General features: G+C 44.4%; 1 protein-coding gene across 1 annotated transcript in view; it reads right to left on the bottom strand.

Moving 5' to 3' along the window:
• The window catches only part of DHRSX (dehydrogenase/reductase X-linked), a 174993-nt gene that overhangs the window by 37735 nt on the left and 111873 nt on the right, over positions 1-25385 (bottom strand). The window contains exon 6 of the mRNA XM_075727609.1: positions 15434-15641. Coding sequence (XP_075583724.1) covers positions 15434-15641 — 208 coding nt within the window. The remainder of the gene's footprint in view (positions 1-15433; positions 15642-25385) is intronic.

Genomic DNA, 25385 nt, shown 5'->3' with positions numbered 1-25385 from the left:
GCAGAAAGTCCTATGCCATCACTCTCTGTCCACAGAAGCAACACAAGACCATCAAGTCTGGCACAACAAAATAATTTTGAAAATCAGTTTTTGTTTGTTGAAACGATTTAACAACTGCTTTTTCAAAGTTTTCCTACATGAGGATATGAGTATCACAGCTTTAAACTGAGAGGTAAAATTGACTAACTCCCAGCACATGAATTAGGACAAGGAACAAGCTCATAAAGAAAGTCAACTATTTGTTAAAAACAGTCATGAGAAGTCCTCCCCTCTGTTGGAAGACAGCTAAGTTCAAGAAGAAATACAGCTGAAATGCCAACAGGTACAGGAGAGATTAAAATGTGTAAGTTTTCTGCACCTATGAAATGACTGATAGCCCAGACACGGCAGGAAAGGCTTTTGTTCATGTGAGACCATACTTCACCAGCGGCCAAAAACATGTGGAATTTAAATAAGCGTATGAGGGGGCCTGTGAAGAGGGGGGTCTTACTTAAGGTACATAAACAAGTCAACTTCAGCAAACAAAAAAATTTGCTAGAAACATACAGTGGCTCAAAGTGGTCCACAGCCAGCACTGCAAAGTGTTTATTTCAAAGTACCAGAAGGGACAGTGACAGCAATCACTTTCTCTACCATTTAGCCTTAGAGCTGGTTTTTGGTTTTGTTTTATAAATTTCTCAATACTATGTCATCCTGGAACACTGTAAACAGAGATCTGTAATGAAAAACCAAGCATTTCCTAAGAAGGGGCATGGCGTGGCCTGGGGCCAGAGCACATGAGATGTCTTCCACTTGCAAACACACCAGAAGCAAGTGAAGTCAGGTAGGTTTGGCTTTCCAGGAAATTACGAGAAGTTTCATGTCCAAACCCTGAAAAACCAATACACAGTCACAGATCTGCCCAGCCCCAGCCCTCACTGAAAAAAGAATTAAAAGATACTGCTGCTTTGGCAGACTGATTGATTTTTGGTGGCAATTCAGATACCCAACACACGCCCCTTTGAGCTGAGAACCAAAAGATTTCATGCAAAACTCACAATATTTTAATTTGGCCATTTCTGCAGTGCCATATTATACCTAGCATCACTGTTAAAAGCTCTTGAGCTTCTCAGAAAGCTACTGTGAGCCACAGTGCTCCTCAGTCTCTGTCCTCGGGAGGCTGAGACGATGCTGTGTACAGCCAGCCTCCACCTCCCGCGACAAGAAATGCAAGAGAACTGCAGCACCTGGCACATAACGAGAACAGAAATGGATCAACAAAGCTGCAACTATGTAAGACATACTGGCAGTATTAAAACTCTGGGAGGCTAAAATATTTCACTTTTACAGTGACTTATTTTAATTAGAAAGTATATTTTTCATAAACCCCACATTTTTTATAGAGAACTCGATTTAATCAAAAGACCAATTTTTCTTCACAGGTTTAAGTATTCAAATGCCTGCTTTTGCACAGATGAAGTTCTCCTTCACTGAAAGAAGAGGTTTAGGATGGGGAACAGAGAAAAGGTTAAGAGTTACCATTTACAATTGCAGAGGCAGAAGTCTGCCTTTGCCTCCTTCCACTACAGCTTGAAATCCTTAATGCATGTGGCAAGATCAGGGATGTATGGTTGTGAAGAACCAGGAGCAACAGCAGGGCTGAACCCAGAGGGAATTTGTGGAAGGCAAGCTGATCAGTTTGAACGTTTCCCTTAACATGTTATTCCAGGGATTTACAGGCACGTGTGCCAGCTTTCCGCAGCTATGCTGGGCAGCTCGAAGGACAACTCCACTGAAAAGGTACTGTGAGGATGGTGGTAGTTAGAGCAATTGAGAGGAACGCTAAAATCATTTGAATAATCACCCAGGACCTGAACTCCAAAGCTTTCAAGGTTCCCTCAGTCTTAGTGAGTCTTTTTGCTCACAGGGAGATATTAAACTAACCTTCCCCTCTCAAGGGTAACAAGCTATCTCCACTCCCTGTTCTCGCCAAGTCCCTTATGCCTTCTCTGTCACATGAGTGCGGTACATTAACTTTCAAATTACCATTGAACCGTCTCGCCGTTTTGGAAAACAGCACGTCTGCGAGATCCACTGTCCTGTGTGCCACAGAAGTTGACTGCACCCACCCAACCCGCTGTGGAGGGAGAGGCTGAGAGGCAGAAACACCCATATATCACATACCTCCTAACACGCTGCAATTTTGAACTCGTTCAGAAACATGGTGTCCTATTAAATCATTATTAATTCTTTGTTAAGACCATTAATCCCTTTTAGACAAGAAGGAATTTAACATTGTGACACAGAAAGCAGCTACATTTAATTTCCCTGAATACATTTAAGTCTGGCCTTACCTTTGTCATAGTAGTGTTACAGTGTGTTATTGTTCTTCAGAAACCAATGAACCCTAAATTTTGATTAGACAGAACAAAAATACACTGATAAATGTAAAATTAAAACTCTCCAAAGTTGGCATCCTGACTTAAATATTTCTTCATTATTGGTTGCAGGAATGGCTAGGGATCACCTGTGGCCTGCAACAGGGATAAAACACATGCTGCATAAGAACTAAAACTCTGTCTTTTGGACTGATGAATTGGTCTGCTGATGTAACACCCCTTTTTTTTTAAATTAATTTACAGAATTTGAGATCTGTGCCTTCACTAATACACTCATTTTACAGACCAGCAAGTACATTTTTGCAGTTAATGCTAATTGCTGCAAGAGCAAGGGATCACTTTGCAAGCAGCGAAAACTTTTGCCTTTACACAGAAAACATTTTGCAAAGAAAGACTGAAATACCCTTAGGAGGTGCATTAAGCATTTGAATACTTATCATCTAACTGTAGACAGGAAGACTTGGTAACCTGCTACAGGAAGGAGATGTTTAACTGAATACAGCACTGTGCTGCAGTTGGTATTTGGTCCTGTCAAGGGAACATGATTTATCTTGCAAATAGAACCAGAATATGCATTAAAAGTCTTGTGGGGAAGCTGTTTAAACAGTACAACTCAAACAAAAACATATATTCCTTGAGTAAAATAAAATCTATAATAACATGTATCTATCTTATTGTCTAGAACAATCTGTTATGATTACAATTTCTGTAGTTTTCACACCATTGTAGTAAGCAGCAGTCCAGTGACACAGGTCTTGATATGTAACTATGAAAGACTTCTGTACTGACTAAAATGAATTAACAAATAAAAGGGTATTATTTTAAATGCCCCCTACTTCTTACAAGTTTTCCTTTATTATTTAAAAATTTGGAAATAAAACAATAGTACTATGCTACTATTATGCTACATCACCTTCATGTTTGCTTTTGCTTGTATTGAAGATATTATACATCCCGTAAGTTCTTCCAGTCAGAATTAAGAAACTACAAGTGATAGATCAGTTGTGAAAAGGCACTGAAGGAACCAACTTGGAATTTAAAAAAAAAGCTTTGAAAAAAATGTTGACTCATGAAACCATTCTTCGGGAAAAAATATGTTTTTAACAAATGTCCAGTTTAAAAAAAAAGTAATCTGAAACTGATGGAGCTACCTTACTTCAACAGGATGACTTAGAAACTAAAGTTTTGGAGTTTCAGTTTGATCAACATTATACTTCAATTTACAAATAAATTAGAAATTAAATATTCTGAAATCACGGAAATCAATGGTTTTGGTCTGAAAACTGGATTCATATTTTCCAAAAGTAATTTTACATTCTAACTTTTCATTTCTATTCATGGACAATATTTTCAAAATCTCAGCAATGCAGATGGGACAAAATCTGCAACTTTCTACCCAAACTTAATACATTCATTTACCAACAAACATCACACACACACAAGAAGTGAACATGAAGGACACCATCCATCCAAGAACAGGAGGTATCCAAGGACTTTGCTAGACAGATGTCCTGGTTTCGGCTGGGATAGAGTTAATTTTCTTCCTAGCAGCAGGCATAGTGCTGTGTTTTGGATTTAGTAGGAGAAGAATGTTGATAACATGCTGATGTTTTTAGTTGTTGCTGAGTACTGCTTATGCTAGTCAAGGACTTTTTCAGCTTCCCATGCTCTGCCAGGCGCACAAGAAACTGGGAGGGGGCACAGCCAGAATAGTTGATCCAAACTGACCAAAGGGCTATTCCATACCATATGACGTCATGCTCAGTATATAAACTGGGGGGGGTTGGCCGGGGAGCAGCGATCGCTGCTCGGGAACTGTCTGGGTATCGGTCGTCGGGTGGTGAGCAATTGCATTGTGCATCACTTGCTTCGTGTATCATTATTATTATTATCATTATTATACTGTTACTATTAGCATTACTATTTTACTTTATTTCAATTATTAAACTGTTCTTATCTCAGCCCAGGAGTGTTTCTCACTCTTACTCCTCCAATTCTCTCCCCCATCCCATCGGGGTAGGGGGAGTGAGCGAGCGGCTGCGTGGTGCTGAGTTGCTGGCTGGGGCTAAACCACGACAGTCCTTTTTGGCGCCCAACGTGGGGCTTGAGATAACAACAGATTAATCAGAGTGTATTAAGGAGTCTGTTAACAGTTGCCGGTCACGATATTAGTTCTTCTGATCTGCACCATGTTCTTTTTTTTGCAGCACGCGTTAAAGCTTGCTGTCAGTTTGTGTAGTGTGCTATGCTCTGCAGTGATTCATGATCTTTTGCTTGGGAGGCTCCTTATCAAAACCCTGACCTTGAGCATTCTTTGGTATTTGGGTTTCATACAGAAGTCACTACTGTACTTCGGGTACTACCTCATGGAGAGAGTTAGCAATTACACTTCTTTCTCTGAGAGGCTTGTTGTGGAGGAAATACAGAATGGCACCTTTGCTGCTTTCTTCTATGATGTTTCCTCCTTCATTACAACAACTTTCCTGTATCTTGAACACCCCTGGGCAGTTAAGATACTTCTATTGATAATTCTTGGGAATGTTGTTTCCGTTTTGATAAAGGTCAGTAAGCAGTTTAAAAATACCATCCAGAGATCTACCCCAAGGCTGGATAGTTATGAGTGGCAGGGTGTGTGGGATCGTATGCGCAAGTACCTAGGGCAGCGGGGACCTCCAGTGTTTTGGAACTTCACCCCTGAACAAGTGCAGAATCCTGAAGAACTAGTAAAGTATTTGGAAGAAGTATGTTCTCACCCTGGCAACTCCAGAGAGACACAACTCATTGCAACATGCTGGGGACTGGCCCATGCTTACAGAGCCCTGTTCAACACTATTCAGTACCCTCAAGGGAAAGAGAGGGTCTCTGGATCTGATGACAAAACAACAGGCACTGTGGCTACTCCAACCACAGCCACAAGCACTGCAGCTACTCCAACACCCACCACAGGCACTGTGGCTACTCCAACACCCACCACAGGTACTGCAGCCACTCCAACCCCAGTGGCAGGCACTGCGGCTAAACCAGAGAACCAACCTGCGCCGGTATCAGTTGCCCCTATACAGAAGAAGAAATACACGAGGAAATCAGTTCGTTTAGTAAGGGATGAAGATGAACCAGGGCCATCACGAGAACCAGAGGAGGAAGAACCCATAAATGAGATGGTGACCACCCGATCCCTATCCCTGAGTGAGCTGCGAGATATGCGAAAAGATTTCGGTCGTCATCCAGGCGAGCACATCATCACCTGGCTGCTCCGATGCTGGGATAACAGGGCCAGTAGCCTGGATTTAGAGGGTAGGGAAGCCAAGCAGCTGGGATCCCTTTCCAGGGAAGGGGGCATTGACAAAGCAATTGGAAAAGGGGCAAAACCGCTCAGCCTCTGGAGGCGACTTCTGTCAAGCGTGAAGGAAAGGTATCCCTTCAAGGAGGATGTTTTATACCGCCCAAGCAAATGGACCACCGTAGAGAAAGGTATCCAGTACCTGAGGGAATTAGGCGTGCTGGAGGTGATTTACAGTGACCTGAATGATGAGCGGTTAACCAAAGACCCAGATGAAGTCAGGTGCACACAATCCATGTGGCGGAAGGTGGTACGGAGCGCACCAGCATCGTATTCCAACTCGTTGGCAATACTAGCCTGGAAAGACGACGAGGCACCAACGGTGGATGAAGTGGCTAGACAACTCCGGGACTACGAAGAAAAGCTCTCTTCCTCCCTACGGGCCTGTGTCTCGGCTGTGGAAAAACTGTCTGAAAAAATATGCCAAGAGTTCCAACAACTCAGAGAGGATCTGTCCTACTCCCCACCTGCACGGACCAGTGTCTCAGCCATTAGGAGTCAACGTCCCTATGCTCAAGAGAGAGGATATAGAGGATACACACCACGGGGCACCCTGTGGTTTTACCTGCGTGATTATGGAGAGGACATGAGAAAGTGGGATGGAAAACCCACCTCAACCTTAGAGGCACGGGTGCATGAGTTGCAAGGAAAAACTATTAGAAAAGGCGGTTCTCCCAGGAAAATTGCAGCTCCAGTTTCCAGTGAGCAGTTCCCGAGACAGAGTAAGAGGGCTAATTTTACTTCCAACCTTGATCAGGGAACTTTTGATTCACATTTACAGGAAGTGAACAACGAATACTGTGACCAGTGTTAGAGGGGCCCTGCCTCCAGCCAGGTGGAGGAAAGGGACAACCGGGTTTACTGGACTGTGTGGATTTGATGGCCTGGAACGTCAGACCCACAGGAGTATAAGGCTCTAGTGGACACTGGTGCACAGTGCACGCTAATGCCATCAAACTATAGAGGGGCAGAACCCATTTGTATTTCTGGAGTGACGGGGGATCCCAACAGCTAACTGTACTGGAAGCTGAAGTGAGCCTAACTGGGAATGAGTGGCAAAAGCACCCCATGGTGACTGGCCCAGATGCTCCGTGCATCCTTGGCATAGACTACCTCAGGAGAGGGTATTTCAAGGACCCAAAAGGGTACCGGTGGGCTTTTGGTATAGCTGCTTTGGAGACAGAGGAAATTAAACAGTTGTCCACCTTGCCCGGTCTCTCAGAGGACCCTTCGATTGTAGGGTTGCTGAAGGTTGAGGAACAACAGGTGCCGATTGCTACCACAACTGTGCACAGGCGGCAATATCGCACCAACCGAGACTCCCTGATTCCCATCCATAACCTGATTCGTCGACTGGAGAGCCAGGGAGTGATCAGCAAGACTCGCTCACCCTTTAACAGTCCCATATGGCCAGTGCGAAAGTCTAATGGGGAGTGGAGACTAACAGTGGACTATCGTGGCCTGAACGAAGTTACACCGCCGCTGAGTGCTGCCGTGCCAGACATGCTAGAACTTCAATATGAACTGGAGTCAAAGGCAGCTAAGTGGTATGCCACAATTGATATTGCTAATGCATTTTTCTCCATCCCTTTGGCAGCAGAGTGCAGACCCCAGTTTGCTTTTACCTGGAGGGGTGTTCAGTACACCTGGAACCGACTGCCCCAGGGGTGGAAGCACAGCCCCACCATTTGCCATGGACTGATCCAGACAGCACTGGAACAGGGTGAAGCTCCAGAACATCTGCAGTACATTGATGACATCATTGTGTGGGGCAACACAGCAGAAGACGTTTTTGAGAAGGGAAAGAAAATAGTCCAAATCCTTCTGAAGGCTGGTTTTGCCATAAAACAGAGTAAGGTCAAGGGGCCCGCACAGGAGATCCAGTTTTTAGGAATAAAATGGCAAGATGGACGTCGTCAGATCCCAATGGATGTGATTAACAAAATAACAGCTATGTCCCCACCAACTAGCAAAAAGGAAACACAAGCTTTCTTAGGCGTTGTGGGGTTTTGGAGAATGCATATTCCAAATTACAGCCAGATCGTAAGCCCTCTCTATCAAGTGACCCGGAAGAAGAACGAATTCAAATGGGGCCCTGAGCAACAACAAGCCTTTGAACAAATTAAACGTGAGATAGTTCATGCAGTAGCCCTTGGGCCAGTCCGGGCAGGGCAGGATATTAAAAATGTGCTCTACACCGCAGCCGGGGAGAATGGCCCTACCTGGAGCCTCTGGCAGAAAGCACCAGGGGAGACTCGAGGTCGACCCCTAGGGTTTTGGAGTCGGGGATACAGAGGATCCGAAGCCCGCTATACTCCAACTGAGAAGGAGATACTGGCAGCATATGAAGGGGTTCGAGCTGCTTCAGAAGTGGTTGGTACTGAAGCACAGCTCCTGCTGGCACCCCGACTGCCGGTGTTGGGCTGGATGTTCAAAGGGAGGGTCCCCTCTACACATCATGCAACTGATGCTATATGGAGTAAGTGGGTTGCATTGATCACACAATGGGCTCGAATAGGAAACCCCAGTCGCCCAGGAATCTTGGAAGTGATCATGGACTGGCCAGAAGGAAAAAACCTTAGAATATCACCAGAGGAGGAGGTGACACGTGCTGAAGAAGCCCCACTGTATAATAAATTGCAAGAAAATGAAAAGCAATATGCCCTGTTCACTGATGGGTCCTGTCGTCTTGTGGGAAAGCATCGGAGGTGGAAAGCTGCTGTATGGAGTCCTATACGACAAGTCGCAGAAACTGCTGAAGGAGAAGGGGAGTCGAGTCAGTTTGCAGAGGTGAAAGCCATCCAGCTGGCTTTAGATATTGCTGAAAGAGAAAAGTGGCCAGTCCTTTATCTCTATACTGACTCATGGATGGTGGCAAATGCCCTGTGGGGGTGGCTGCAGCAATGGAAGCAGAGCAACTGGCAGCGCAGAGGCAAACCAATCTGGGCTGCCGCATTGTGGCAAGATATTGCTGCCCGGATAGAGAACCTGGTTGTAAAAGTTCGTCACGTAGATGCTCATGTACCTAAGAGTCGGGCCACTGAAGAACATCAAAACAACCAGCAAGTGGATCAGGCTGCTAAGATTGAAGTGGCTCAGGTGGATTTGGACTGGCAACATAAGGGTGAATTATTTATAGCTCGGTGGGCCCATGACGCCTCAGGCCATCAAGGAAGGGATGCAACGTATAAATGGGCTCATGATCGAGGGGTGGACTTAACTATGGACAGTATTGCACAGGTTATTCATGAGTGTGAAACATGCGCTGCAATCAAGCAAGCCAAGCAGTTCAAGCCCCTTGGGTATAGTGAACGATGGCTGAAATATAAATATGGGGAGGCCTGGCAGATTGATTACATCACGCTCCCACAGACCCGCCAAGGCAAGCGCTACATGCTCACCATGGTGGAAGCAACCACTGGATGGCTGGAAACATATCCCGTGCCCCATGCCACCGCCCGGAACACCATCCTGGGCCTTGAAAAGCAAGTCCTGTGGCGACATGGCACCCCAGAAAGAATTGAGTCAGACAACGAGACTCATTTCCGAAACAACCTCATAGACACCTGGGCCAAAGAGCACGGCATTGAGTGGGTGTATCACATCCCCTGTCATGCACCAGCCTCCGGGAAAATTGAGCGATACAATGGTTTGTTAAAGACTACCCGGAGAGCAATGGGTGGTGGGACGTTTAAACATTGGGATACGCATTTAGCAAAAGCCACCTGGTTAGTCAACACCAGGGGATCTGCCAATCGAGCTGGCCCTGCCCAATCAAAACTTTTACGTACTGTAGAAGGAGATAAAGTTCCTGTAGTGCACATGAAAAATATGCTGGGGAAGATAGTCTGGGTTACTTCCCCCTCTGGCAAAGGCAAACCCATTCGTGGGATTGCTTTTGCTCAAGGACCTGGGTGCACTTGGTGGGTGATGCGAAAGGATGGGGAAGCCCAATGTGTACCTCAAGGGAATTTGATTTTGGGTGAAAATAGCCAATGAACTGAATTGTATAATATTAATTGCTTTATAATATTGTATGTTATCTCTTAACTATATGTTATCTCTTAACTGCATGTTAATATAATAATATAGTAGGTTAATATTAAGTATATAATACTATATATTATGATTGCTATATGCCGCATCAATGGTATTGCAGTAAGAATTGCCCAGCTTAATGAAAATGAACTTTGATGAAACCATGTTGGAATGAGAACTGACTTCAGCATGCAACAGTCCAACACTGCACACCACCTCTCCTGCTCTGAAAGACTGTGATGACAGATGGAACCCAAAGTCATGGGCTAAATGAACTCAATGGACATTTTAGAGGGATGGGCCATAGACGAAGGGAATGATATCTGTGTGTATATCAAGATAGGGAAAGCGGTGGTGATTAATTGGAACACATTGGAAAGGGGAGGGCCTGTGCATGACGTAGATGGTATAGAATAAGGGGTGGATACTGTCCTGGTTTCGGCTGGGATAGAGTTAATTTTCTTCCTAGCAGCAGGCATAGTGCTGTGTTTTGGATTTAGTAGGAGAAGAATGTTGATAACATGCTGATGTTTTTAGTTGTTGCTGAGTACTGCTTATGCTAGTCAAGGACTTTTTCAGTTTCCCATGCTCTGCCAGGCGCACAAGAAACTGGGAGGGGGCACAGCCAGAATAGTTGATCCAAACTGACCAAAGGGCTATTCCATACCATATGACGTCATGCTCAGTATATAAACTGGGGGGGGTTGGCCGGGGAGCAGCGATCACTGCTCGGGAACTGTCTGGGTATCGGTCGGCGGGTGGTGAGCAATTGCATTGTGCATCACTTGCTTCGTGTATCATTATTATTATTATCATTATTATACTGTTACTATTAGCATTACTATTTTACTTTATTTCAATTATTAAACTGTTCTTATCTCAACCCAGGAGTGTTTCTCACTCTTACTCCTCCGATTCTCTCCCCCATCCCATCGGGGTAGGGGGAGTGAGCGAGCGGCTGCGTGGTGCTGAGTTGCTGGCTGGGGCTAAACCACGACAACAGATTTTCCCAGCAGTATGTGACACCTCTTGTTACAGCCCTTATGAACTGCCTAGCAGGGGAGATGAACTGGAGCTGCCTCCTCTCCCCAGCATGCTCCCAGGTCTTGGGCAGAGCTGATTACCCTATGTTACACCAGCTAGGAAGCACATATGGAAGCCAGGATTTTTGCAATTCCTTTCATTCAATCTCTGTTGTCTCTGACATGATTCATGCACTAGGGCTACAGGGAAAAATACAGAAATTATGTGGGGACTGTACCAGCTTGGAGAATTACAAAAAACATAACTCCTTCTGCAGTGAGAGAGCAGACGAAAGAGAGCAGAAAAAGTGTGACTAACTGTTCCTGAATATACAGGAGACGCAAACCAGAAAAGGAGCTGTGTTACTGTGGCTGGGGAGTTCATAGATCTGTGATTCACAGCATTCCAGGGCCCATTTGGCATGCAAAATGAGAGGATGATGAAAGGAATAGTTAGTCATGGAGACAAAGCTAGACAGAACACACAAAGATGCTACCCCTGGGAAAGGGAACACATTCAGGTGTGACCCACAGCCTGGGAAAGGGAATAAGGTCGTCTTTATTTTCCTAAAATTCCTTCTTACTTTGGTAGGCAGAGTACTTGAAAGACTGCGCTCCATCCCAGCCTTGTAGGAGCACCATGAACTCTGGTGCACTGTTCCAGCCTATCTTAACCCAAGAGGATGGCACAGTGATCTTCAAGCTCTTGCTAAAACCAGACAGCCATATTCTCTCATGACCATATTTTTCTCTTCTCTCACTTTAAAAAGTATTATTTAAGGCAGGCAAAAGAGGAAAAAAGGACATCCCAGCTATGCTGTTAGAGTGCACAGTATACCACCCTCAGCATGTAATTGCTGAAATCGCCACTGTTGAAACGCTTGCAGATAGCGTTTCTGTTAAACTTTCACCTCCTTGAAAACAGTCGTATTCGAAGTAGGGATGAAGGAGAATGATTTGCCTTAGGGATCCCCTTGTCGACTCATGTGATTGCTGTTGAAAATGGTCTGGATCTAAAAGACCACAAAGGTGTTTGATGTTCTTCATATATCCTTCAGCAAAAGAACTGGGAGAACAGTCATCCTCTTGCGCGTTTGCATTTTCAATAACACACATGAAACAAGCTATGCCCTGCCAGTTTGGAACAAGCTCTGTCCTGCCTTGATGTACCCATGCTGTGTCTCTTTTACTGGTGTGTGTGAAGAGGATGGGCAGGAAGGGGGAGAAATGACATTTGTAGGGTAGAAATAGGACTGGGGCTAGGGGGAGAAGATAAGAGGAAGATAAATGGAGAGGAGGAAATGAACTGGTGGGCGGAAATAAGACATCCCTCCCCCAAAAAAGAGGAAAAAATGATGAGATAGGGAGCTAAAGGCAATGGAGACAAAAAGCTCAAAAGACAGGTGAAGATGAAACTAGGAACATAGAAATCAAGTAGGCAGGCACGAAGAGAGAGATAACAAAGGAAGAAAAATAATGTAAAATGCAAGGAAAATCAAGAAAAAATTAAATTAACCCTCCTGCCAAAAAGGAGCTAAAAAGAGAAACATGGGATAAATCAGATCAGTAAGACGGCAGAAAGCAAACCAAAGAGGAAATGTGGAGGACAGTAGCACAAGCTGCATTTAATACTGTTCATGGGACAGACGTTACAACTATTATTTGTTATGCTGTTGCCCTGTGGTCACTTGTGATATGGATGACTTCTGGCTTCAGAGCAGAACTCTGAGCAGCAAGTACAAGCAACGGGAGCAATGGCCGCTACTGTGACTGCCAACCCAGAGCCTCCTGAGAGGGAGAACAATCCCATAGAAAAATCTGTGGTAAAGCAGAGAACTGAGTCTCGCTTTACTGTCTCCTTTACATCAAGACAGTCTCCTGCTTTTGTTTCTCCACCATGTTTGATGGATGGATCCTTCCTCCGCCACCATCACTCACCTCCAGTTTGGACACTAGCCCAACCAAAATCTAGGAATAACGGGACAAGAGCATGGTAAACAATTCAGTCTGCTGCCATCGAGAAGTCTTCCAGCACAGAGTACAGCCCCCACTGTGAATAAATTACTTCAAATTGTTTTGCTGCCTCCCTGCAAGGTTAGGACTACCAGCTAATCTGGGAACATACACTCAAGTTGTGAAATGAATTATGGCCAGCTAGTGCAACTCAAAGAAGGAAAAAGCCAGTATAACATTTTTAGAAAGATTTCCCATTCACACAAGCGGCAAAAATGAGGGATGGCATCACTGGGAAGCTGTGGCAATTCATGGAACACTATCATATCACAGTGCTCACCAGGGGTGTCTTTACTGAATCCATTAAAGCTCTTAAATGCTGCTCTGAATCACAAGGCATCTCTGAGGCCCCGTGATGTAGGCAATGCCTGTGTATGGTACCCCCACAACAGTCCTCCAGGGCTGCTAAACCACCCGCTCACGCTGTAGGCACACACTCGAACACACAAGCGATCTCACTGGTTTTAGCAGCACCATTTACGTGATAACTATTTGCCCGAGTGGGTGCTTATTGGCAGTTAAGCTTAAAAAAAAAAAAAAACAAAAAAAAACCAAACCCTGGAGTATCTTCTTCCACCTGAACCAAGAAAAGGTTTGGAGCTGAATCCACAGCTGCCTCTGGGTCCCACCGGTGTGCCTGTGTGCTCAGAAAGCAGGCACCACTGCTACCCCCAAGCAATCCAGAGCATCCATGTGAGAAACAGCAGGCAAAATCAGCCAGAGTCTGTCATCCTTTATGGCTCTTCTTACACCAATAAAGTTGAAATTTCAAGGACAGGGTTTGGCACAACAGCTGCGGGTAAATCTCACTGGTATATTATTATTTTTTACATCAGATTGGTCACGTTCAAGCTCAACCATAACTTTCCTAACTGAAACATTTCTGGTTCCTTTAAAATATGAGTTAATAATGACGAATCACAGGTAAGGATGATCCTAAATTAAAGAGGCACAGTACAAGGCTTTGCTATAATCAGGGAAACTACTGTTATCTAGAGACACAGAACAGCCACATTTAATTTTGCATTCTGCACTTTAGCCCAAAGAAATTCTAATGACACTCCCCTTAGCCCCCTTGCGTGCTGCCATCCAGTACACGCCCATCAGAAACAATTAATACATACATCAAGTGAAGAGTAAGGGTAATTTCCTGTGGTTGTTTTACAAGCAAGAGATTAAACTGTGACTACCCTGCAGAGTTTAAATAACGTGCTTGTAACAAAATTGATGCTGTACTATGTAATCAGAAGTCAAACAGAAAGTTTGACATGCTTAATGCAGCATTCATATGTAAAATGTCTGCAGTGGAAACATCCCAGCCCCCTAATTCCATTCTTTGTTCCAAAATGAAACCTCGGGCCAGGTGCCTCTGAACACGTGCTGAAGTCCCTGTCAAAGTACAGAGACAGAATCTCTCCATGGAAATGATGAAAAACTCAGATTGGCTCTGTGCAGGCAGAAATGCTCTGGAGCCCATCAGAAGACAGGTTCTGCTTGAGCCTATTAGTAAGCACATAATTGCCACACGTGACTGCAGGGGCAAATTTTGAAACGTATCTCAGTTATCCTGCCCATTCCTCAATTAACTAAACAACTCTACATGGTTCCTGTACAACACCAGAGATATTTACTGCATCATTTGATGTCTTCCTAATGTTAGAGACAAACCATAGACATTCACCCACAGTTTTCCTAAATGAAAGTAGTTGGACAGAATATGGCCATGCATTTTAACCCATCTTACTGGTTTAAAAACGCAGGACTGCTGCACACTTGGATCTCAGTAAGCTCTCATGGGTGTGCAGGGGGTAACCCAGACAAAAGCCGGGGCTCCAGCATTTGCAGTGAATCACCGGGCTGATGTGTGAGAGGGCAAGCACCACGGGGACGGGAGGGATGGCACAGCCGGGGGACGGGAGGCAGGCGGGGAAGCTGGAGAAGGGCTGTGAGGGAGGCAGAGATGGGGGACCAGAACTTCAGGAGTGGTGCAGGACAAGGTGGAGGCTGGGGGAGAGGGAAGGGAGGATGGTGGGCCAGGAGCTGCAGGTCAGCGGGCAGAGCTGCCAGGGAGGAAGGAGCAGCAGACAGCGTGTGCACCGGGCAAGGCTGCGAGGCAGCCGGGCAGGTGGGGCTAGCTACCCCCCTCCCCAAGCCAAATCAGCAGCCCTGCGCTCAGCAGGCAGGGAGCTAGTGGCCACAGGCATCTGTCTGCGCCCATCTGAGGGTAGGACCAGGGCCTCTGTGTAAGCATTCACTTGAGGATGAAGTCTATTAGCATTTGCCCAAGCCAATTTAAAACATCCCAGTTATTGAGAGTCTCCCTGATTAGGCAGTTGTGGAGTCCAGACTCTGCACCACAGCCGTCACCGCAATGTAAGCATCAGAAAGGAAGCAAGGCTTTCAAGGTTCAGAATAAAAAACTCAGTTTACAAGGTTATAAATTATTTGTATCTTTGACTGAAGGTTGCAAGCATTGCTCAAGTCTGAAGGATATTTAGCAACTGCTTGAGAATCACCATTCATTAAAAAAAAAAAAAAAAAGGCAACAAAACCTCCCATATTCAGTATTCAGTAACAGTTCTCTTGGAGTTGAATCTGCACACCCTACTGCAGATCAGTAAATACCAAAAATGGATCAGTACCTGCTTTGTAAGTCATCCAGGTGCAATTTGCCTACATAATGGGTGGCTGATGAGACAGTGATGATCCTAGCGTTGTGACTGTGCGTTCCTGATTGCTTCAGCGTATCCAAGAGGAGGTTAGTCAGCAGGAAGTGTCCCAAGTAGTTCAAGCCGAAGTGCTCCTCAAACCCATCCTCCGTCTTCCTTTCAGGGACCAGCATCACCCCAGCTGGAGAAGAAAGTAGAGGTAAAACCTATTGATTTTTTTCAGAGAAGGAGCAAGCTAGAAGGAGCACAGATCTCCTGCCGCAGGGTGTAAACACGGCATTTAGAGCAATGAGTGACTGGTGATGGCACGTGAAGTGTAAAGCTGACACTGACTGATTCCTGCTGAGAAAAATGTCAAAACCCCCACTTCAGTTCCTTTATCCAGAAAACAGGTAGACTGACTCTTTCCCTTCCTCTCTCCCTCCCTCCCTCTCTGCAGAATTGTGAGGATAAATGAGTTCATTTGTGAGAAGTGTTTTGAAGACATTAGAAGTTGAGTTAACCCATTGCTGTTGTGCCAGGACTCAGTGCTGCAGATCCACAACAATAATTAATCCATCTAAAATAGGCGGGAGCTGGGTGATCCCAACATTCCCTCCATCAAAGAGCTCAGAGCAGTGGAGACAAGACCAGGCTAAGCAGCAGACCTGCTCTCCCAGACAGCTTTCTGCTGAGTCCTGGCTGGAGTTTAAAGATCTATTGAGTCTTCATCTGAAATATGCAACTTCTACCTCACTGGTGCGTGTGAGAAAAGATGTAGTAAATTTACCCAATATATCTTAATTACTGTGCTTACAAGCAGCTGCATATTGAAGTGAGTTTTTGAATGCTTATTTTGGCAATATTTTTGCATATATTTCTGCAAACCACAATTTTCAAACTCAGTGTCTAAAATAAGTATCCACATCCCTAGCACACAATGTCGATTTCAGCATCTTGCAGAGAATCCTGAGCTCATGCATAAACTATATCGTGTACTGAGGCTGTGTGGGGGATAGCCGTCCCGCTCAATTATAATGTGGACTTGCATGTTATAAATTATTCTTATTTTATTAAAATGTAATTATCATACAAGTGGACCTAACCTTTGTAGTTTACATGTAGACGGAGATGGCTCATGGAGAATAATGTTGCAGGCCATTTGTCTTCTCTCTAAAACACATGGATATGATACAGCAGAAAGGCCACCTCTGCTCACACACATAAGAGAGGGTCAGCTTCATCCTCGCACTACTTCATGTGTCCATTAAAAGGCCTTTAACATCCCATTTCTTGACATCAGTCCAATGATGGTATATTAAATTACCATTTTAAATTGCACCTGCTGTGCACCCGCACCATTCCTTCTTGGGGCTGAGGAGGAGATATTTTCAGGATCTTTTTCAGCACGGCTAACACCCACGGCGATTCACCTATGGTTGCCTATTGCTTAATGGAGCAACGGGAGAAGCAGCGTGAGGGGAAGAAATGAGAGAAGATGACAGAGCAAACAAAAGGTTTGGGTGTAACACAGCGTACCTGCATACAGAGACCTTAAGACTGAACATAAGCGATGCTGGCTGATGGCATGATGAAAGAAACACAACACAAATTACATGACCAGGCTCTACAAAAGCTCTCATTGGCATCTCTCTCTGTCATTACAGCCACTCTCCCAGATCCCTCCGAATGATGGGAAAACCCAGCTGCCAGGTGTGGTTTCTCTGCATGTCAAATCTCAACTTTAACAACAGAAAGACACAAATTAGAGGGTGTCTGGTTGGGTGTCCCGTTGTATTCTGCTTCTTCAGCAGCACTTACTCTGATGCATGGTGCAACTGTTCACAGAAACAGATTTCCATTTCCTCCATAATCTGCACATGTGGCATATAAAGACATCCAGAACAGTGACCGGGACTGAACACTGGCACGAAGTTTATGGACAGACAGAAAGGTGAAACAAGTCCTGCTGTGACTTCTTATCTTCTGGGAAGAATGAAAGGGTGGGAAGGGCAACAAACCCCAAGCTCCCAGACCAAGTCTCAGCCTGCTACAGTGCACGCTTTAGCAGAGATGGGGCTTAGTACAAGCTGTTGGAGGGCAGATGGGAACAGCACCACATCTCTGAGCACCCGGGCTGGTACGAGGAAACGATTTGCATCTCTCTGAGGCCCATCCTGCCCTTCAAAGCTCTGACGCTTGGAAAAGACAGGAGGAAGCAGTTTGCTAGAGGTCTATTTGCAGCAACACTGGTAAAATGCAAGCCCAAGAAAAGGCGGCCAACATGAAACAACCCTGGCGCAGCAAAGCTGATGTGAACCCCAAATGCTGCTCCTGCATCTGCCGGGGCTGCTGCAGGGCTCACTACAGGCACCTCCATGCACACACACTTCTGTCGGACGAGTCAGATGGAAGGATGGAGGAATTTGTCTGGAGAGAAGTGCAGTAGATGACTGCTACAGCCATTCAGCTTTGCATCACGACCAGCGGGCCAACCTGGGGAGGCTGTCACTGCTCACATCAGCCCTGAGGACGCCTGTGCCACAGCAACTGCCCCCTTGACCTCCGGAGAGGTGCGGGATTTCAAGAGCACATAGTGGCTCTGCCCTCCACCCCAATTAGTCTCCACCACCTGTGCTGCACATACTGGAATCAGAAAACAGATCTCAGCTCAGGTCAGGAGATGGAAAAAATTTACACTCGTGCAATGCACAACTGTTAAGATACACATTCCCGAAAATTATTTTGCTTATTCTTCAGGAGCTTCCTCTGAGCAGAAATTGTGGTCAAGTCCTTGAGCAGGCACAATCACCTCTGCCTGCATTTGTTACTACTACAATTCCCTTTCTGTCTTCAAGAGCTGCTCAAATAGTATTAATCCAAAACACCTTTGAAAGACTTTTTTTTTTTAAAGGCTCTCATCTTTGAGGTGGTTCATATCAAGGCTATCAACAAATCTTGCCCTGCAATTTGAGGGCAGTTTCTCTTATTTGAGGAGAAGCCATTTTAATTCACTGAGAGCGAGTGTACAAAGGAATACCCAACAGGCAACTGAACCTGTCTGCTTCTCCAACAAAAGGGAAAACCTTGTAAGTGTAACAGAAAGCTCTCTTTTTTAAATTATTAACTACCTAACATTCAGTAGATACTAAAAGTGGCATGCTATTGATTTTCTTTTGCCCAGAAACATCATCAGCTTTACTCAAGGGCCCCAAATGGTAACTCAAAGAATGAAAGCTGCTTCTATTTTTAATTCTTTCGATTATTCCAATACTATTTGAAACATTAAAAAATGCTTCTTTTTTTTGTTTGTTTGTTTTCTTTTAACCTTACCTCCTCATTGTTAAATGAGAATGATTTTGCTTATTCTTCTAGTATGGAATCTGTACAACTCAGTATCTTTCTGATTTTAATTACCAGTACTCAGTCTCCTCAGTTTTTTGGAGTGCATGTGAAATTTGAAGCAGACCATTAATGTCAAACACCTCAGTTCTGATATAACTTTCTTACACATTTTTCCCTCTGATTTAGCTGGTTTGTTTCCAGAAGATTTATTTTTAAAAATGGCATTGATATCAGCATGGCATTAGAAAATGAATTAATCAGTAAGCTGAACATGAGCTTTTACTTTGTAATTGATTAGCTGTTATTGAAATATCCAGGCAAAAGACTGACAGTATGCAGGCAGAAAACTGCCTTAATGACACATTGATGTGTGATTTTGCAAGAGTAGCAATAAATTACAATATGGAAAATGTTTTGCCGCATAACTACACTGAACAACTGTTCTTGTTATAGATACAGTAATACATTCCAATGTGCTGCAGTTATGCATTTATTGGAATATGTTCAAATTATATACATTTTAATTAGCTATAATGAATAAAAAATTGTATCCTTTTTTACTTTTATGACTAGGCAGTATTAATTTTTTTTCTCTCAAAGAATGAATACACCTCAAGAGAACTGTCTTTGTAAACAGATATTTATCGTGATTTCCTATAAAACTTTCTAATGAAACTCTTGGCTTGGAATCCATTAACGAATTAGTTTTATGTGATTTTAAGAGCATAATGGATCTGATAGTGCACACAGCATAACCAAAAAGTTTATGACAGTTGTAAATATTACCGGCCTGCCATACTGTATTTTTATTGGATAATACAGGAGAATTTGTACCATGCCTGCCTGTACTGCCAACGATGGTAAACATTGCTGTAATTCCTGTACCTCCCACTGCAAAGACATCCTTCAGCTCCATTATAAAATGTTTTAAGAGCTTTAAAAATACAAGTATTTCACTGATCTAGATTTATTTACAGTGAGCTACTTGGAGGTTTTTAAAGATAGTTCTCTCAAACTCACTACAAAAGAAAGATTTAAAATCTCTTTTTTCACATGGAGAACAAAATGTCTTCCTTCCTAGCCAGGCTCATGGAAGAGGGTTTGGGTTTTGCCCCCACATGCAAGTCCTTTTATCCCCAGCAACCCAAAGGCTGGGCACACAATGCAAGAGGTCAGCTGCATACACTTACATGTAACACCTTCACAGCAGGAGGTGAACCTATGTAATCACATTCACCCAATTCTTGCTATTTACAAGGAAGAGATACATACTGTACCAAAAAGGTTCCCAAGGGGAAAACTTAATAGACAGCAACTCCAAGTAAAAGTACAAAGCCTTTTCTCCATACAGGCTTTGTACTGGTGTAGCTGACTCATTTAGCAGCATTCTACATCCCATGAGAGCAGCCACACGAGGCAACCCACCTTATTTAACAGAGTGTCAAAATTGCTCTGCTCTGTACACCCAAACACCAAAAGATCTATGGCTGGATCTATGCAGCTACAGAATAGTATAGCCCACTTCTCTCCTGAATATGGACAGGTATAGTGGAGTGAAGATCTCAATAACCATATAGCAGCATCCCCTGGCTAGGCTGTCTATACTAGATTGCTCGTTCTACCTCATTCAGCTGGGCTGTGCTCCCCCAGAATATGCCTGCCCTGTGGATCTCGCCTGACTAGTGAGCAACAAGAAGGTGCAATGCCTTATTAGAAGAATTGCCCCCAGAAGCGCCTACTGGAGACACAACTGTACTCACATAACTGTTTTTTATAGGTATGCCTCGTCTGGGCTGCAGAGAAGTGAATTTACAGAACTGCTGTGACACACTGCTTGCTAAGCTAGATCTGTAACCCAGAGTCCAGCGCTGGTATGCTGCACGCCTATTGGTATCCCAGAAAAGCGTTGAGTCTAGACAGGGCTATAACAGTATATGAAAGCTGAAAAGGCAAAAATCCAAACAATTAAGAAGAAAAACACAAAAATACAAATTAAGCCTGGTACAGCTCTTCAATACTATGGTCCTATTTCCTACCTCCCCAGAGGGACCGGTGGAGGTAGTTCAGACTCTTGCACTGCCTAATATCTTCTGGAGCCCTGTATATACGTATATGCAGTTTTCTAAAGCAAACTGGGAGGAAACTGAAGCAAAGCAAGGAATTTTATCCCATGGTGTAACGATGACACCTAGATGACACCTAGACTCCACACACTTTTGGTCCTCTTGCATCTAGGTGCTCCCTCGGGGGAGATGCAAGGACATCTGCTGTCAGCCTGTCTGGCCTCAGTGGCGGGACAGTGTCCTGTGCATGGACCTTCCCTGGAGGGGACTGGACACTGTGAAAACCAGTTTGATAAACAGCTGCTGAGAGCAGGGCAGCACCGGGACGAGCCCTGGGCTGTGAAGGAGAGCCATCTCCAGCAGCTCAGTCTCTCCTGCCTCTTCCCAGAACAAGGTCCTCCATGGAAGTCTGCCTGAGCCTCTGCTCCAGCACTGAGCAAGTTCCCACTACCTCCCGTCTCCTCTGCTAGCTGCTGTCTCCTGCTCCCTTGCAAGGGGGTCTGCACCACCCATTGCCATTTTGCCATGCTGGCTTCCTAACAACTCCCCCAGTTCCCTGTGCCGGCCAAAATGCACGGCCCTTCTGAAGCCAAGAACAGTGTGCCACTTCCCAGCCAAAGCTCTGGGCTGCACTCCCCTCCCTTCCCTACCCCCAAAATCTGGTGACCCAACACTGATCTTATCAAGGAACAGCATGTGTGCAGGAAGGAGGGGAGAGGCTCAGCCCCAGACATGCATATCGGCTTCATCTGCCTCTCTGCTTCCCTGCAAACGGTAAGTTCATTCTCCCTAATTTTCTTACCCAGCCACTCTAGCTCCTTTGTATCTGAATCTCATGAGATCTGACTCTGCATCCTGTAGGCATCTGCCAGTCACATGCCTGGCTCACCCTCCCCTTGTTTCTGAAGCTGGTTTCCTTACAGGGCCACGATCTGTGGCTCTGAGGCTCCCACCAGCTTCCCCATTCCCTCTTCAATATCAACCAGATGTGACACGGGTGGATGACAATTAATTTGTACAAGTTACGTCAAAGTCAGTGGCCAGACAGAAGACAGAGGTACAAATCACATCCTCACCAGGGGGGATAATTCCCATCTCTGTTAAATGTCAGTAAACTCCCAAAAAAGACATCAGTCAAGAATTCCCTCTCTGCAAGGAAAGGCACAGTCAGTTGTGCACAGCAGAGACTCTAGTCCTCAAGATAAGGACCCCGTCCTTGTGAATTATGTGGTGTCTAAGCACTTGCAAACTCTGACTGAGACCTCTCCTTATAGTTCAAACATGCCTTATGACTCTCTTTGTCCTCACTACCCACGCCAGCTCCCTCCCCCCATACTTGTTCTCCTATGAATTTCATGATATTCAACAAGAATATATGTTGCATTTATAGTTTAATTCTGTTAAAAAGTCTTTCAAGCAGCAAACTCAAATGTATTGCTATGAAGTTTTCCCCCATCCTAATGGTTCCAACCTGAGAGTCCTCTTTCCCCACATCAGCTTTTCACTTCATCTTCTGCTGTCTCTACCTTATAACCTCCCAGCCTCAACCACCTCTCTTTTATTTCAGTTCTCCACACCAAGACTTCTCGTATAAATCAGCCTCTCTTGGAAGTTCACAGTCTTGTCCCATCTGCATTCAAACCAGGCTTCTTCCTCTTCCACACAGTGCAGGTTTTGTCACTATGCCTAAAAATGCAAGAGCCAGCTCTTCCAGAGGGATATGGTCACTAGCCAATTGAGGTCACCAGCTACATCAGCTCACCAGCTGGCAAGACGTTTAGGTCCTGAGAGTGCTGAAATCACGTCCCAGCTCCAAAGTCATGTTCCAACTGTATATCAAGGTAAAACCCCGGCGCCCATCACCTCCCAACCACCTCTCCCCACCCTGTAGTCTGCTTTTCATGGGACAGAAGCTTGTCACGGAGATTCAGGAGGACCCAGGCCCCCAGTCTGGACAGTGGAGAGACCAGGAGGAGCCTGAAGCGAGCCACAGTGCCCATCTCCACCCCAGCTCAGAGGCAGCCACAGGGAGCAGAGGGCACACCGGTGCCCAGCCTCACTGCCGGTGCCTTTGCCTGCATGCAGTACTTCCCACCATGGTACCTTCTGCTCCAGCAGACAGACCTGCTCAGTATCGACCTAGGACATGCTTGGTACAGGGAAAAACTTTAGCGATTAAAACATAAAAGATGGTTTTCAAACTGCAGTGCTTAACAGGCTTCTGACTCAACCCAGCATGGGAATATTCCATGGGTGGTGAAAAGTGCATCTGCCTTTGACACAAAGGCCGCATCTTGCCTGCATTCAAGTCCCCATTCCAAACTGTGACAACACCAGAGCCTTTCTAAAGAAACTTGCCATCATTTTTTACATTAAAAAAACAAAAAAAACCACCCCAAGATGTTTTTCTTATCGTTCTTGGAAGCAGATGAACTCTTTTATCTGGCATTACAAAAATTTAAATAAAAATAAATTAGCCTTAGGCAAATGCTTGGCATGGAAACTCTTAGCCTAAACATTAAAAGTTTGGCTAAGTGGTAAAGAACTAAAAATTGAGTAATGTCTACTGCTAGTGCTTCCAGACTCACCTATAACGCTCACAAGGGAGAAAAGGACTGTTTTAGCTGTGCCAAAGAAGATAAAGCAATGCATCTTTCCACTGAAGACAAGCTCTTAGTTTACCAGTAGGTTAAAGAAAAAAAGAAAAAAGGGCAGACAATCCACATTCAAGGACTACGAGAACAACAACCAAATCTTGGTAGGTTCAGCACAAAACTGAACTGCAATACCTCCTTAAGAACAGATTCACTTTCTGATTCAATGTCACACTGCTACATAGGGAACACAGAAAGCACAGGCTTGTTCCCTGGAAAATGCACCAGTTAAAAAAAGAAAATATGATCCACAACTGTGATTTTGTTTTCACACTAAAATAAATCAGAGCATTCATAATTGGGTCTGGCCGGAAAAATAAAAAATAAAAAAATTTGTTTCCTAAAAATATGCTCAGTAGGTATTTGGTTGGCACAATGCTGAGTTATCCTACTCACAATCAGAAAGTATGAAAGTCAACTCACAGCTTTTTAATTCAATAGGAAGTTCTGTTAGAAGTAAAATATCTTGTTTTGTAATTTGTATAAAAATATTCTTACCTAAAAGCTATGAAAGGATTAGGTAAGAATAAAACATGGCTCACTTCTGCCTCTCAGAAAAGCCAGTGGCAAATGTTCCACACACTTAAATAGAACCGGTTGGGTTTCCTAATCCATCAATAGCTGAATTTTGTATCTGTCTTCCACTGATAAAACAGTCACATTCAGGACATAAAAGCAAATGGGTCAGGAACATGCAGCATGTGGAGCCTGAGATATTTCCCTCTTCCTTTTCACAAAGTGTTTGATACTACAGACACCAAAAAAGCTTTGGAAATAATTAGAAAGACAAAGATAGTATCAAACAAAAGTCAGGATTTTCATGAATGAAATCCTTACAGTTTGAAAGTCAGAACTAGCCTAAAGTTACTCTTCTAACTTATTAGTTCTAACAAAAAATAAAGCTTTTATAAGAAATCTGATATCTTTATATAGGATACATATAAGTCTGGCAGACAACAATGCTATTCAAGTATAATAAAAGCTCTAGCTAATGATTGCTGCTAAAAATCTGGGCACTAGGTAAATGTTGGCATTGCACAGTCCTTGGTTGCTCTGAACAAGCTGGTTTGGATACCGTCAGCAGTATCATGGTGCTCTGATGCATGTGCCCAGAGAAGTTACTTCCAGTACCCATGGCACCTAATACCTGTAAAGACCAGTGTGTGATCAGCCAGCCTCCCCATACTTTCCAGTCACCTCTCTTACAAAGATGACGCCTCTTCTGAAAAATCTGAGTAAATGGCACCTGTCATGCACTAGTCCTCTACAAAAAATACAGCTCTGGAGTATCTTCTCATTTTAGAACACATTAATGCTGCATGTTAGTGTCCTTATGAATTTTCTAGTTTTGCCCATCATCCATGGAATATCCATTTTAGACCAAGCCCCACTTCCTCAAATTACCTTTTCCAGCTCTAAACATATCCCAAAGGCCCAGCTCTCCCATGATGTCTAGTATCTGTCATCCATTACATAGAGGTAAAGGGCCACTTGCCCTTCTGCTTGTCCTCCTCTCTCTTTCTCCCTGTCCCTCTACACCTTTTCCATCTCAGCTTTGCTTACATATTGCTCTAATTTGTCTTCGAGGAAGGATAAAGATGAAACATGATGCTGTAATCAAGACACCGGAATGAGTTTCATGAGATAACAGAACCTGAGTTCACCACAGCCTTCCTGTGTGTCTGGAGGAGAAGCATTATTTTTGATGAAATCCAAGTTCCACTGGAGTCAACAGCAATCCTCCTCACTAACTTTCCCTCAAGGCCTTCTCCAGTGAATTTCCACTTCTCTGAGGAGAAGTGTATTTGTTTGTATTTGACGTATCCACTTGTTCCCACCCCTCAAATCTCACACTTCTTCTGAAGATCTGATCCTGCAAATACA

Source organism: Pelecanus crispus, chromosome 1 (assembly GCF_030463565.1).
Source record: "Pelecanus crispus isolate bPelCri1 chromosome 1, bPelCri1.pri, whole genome shotgun sequence".
NCBI classification, from domain to species: Eukaryota; Metazoa; Chordata; class Aves; order Pelecaniformes; family Pelecanidae; genus Pelecanus; species Pelecanus crispus.
Note: the sequence above shows the minus strand (reverse complement) of the source record. Positions and strands in the feature narration are given on the sequence as shown.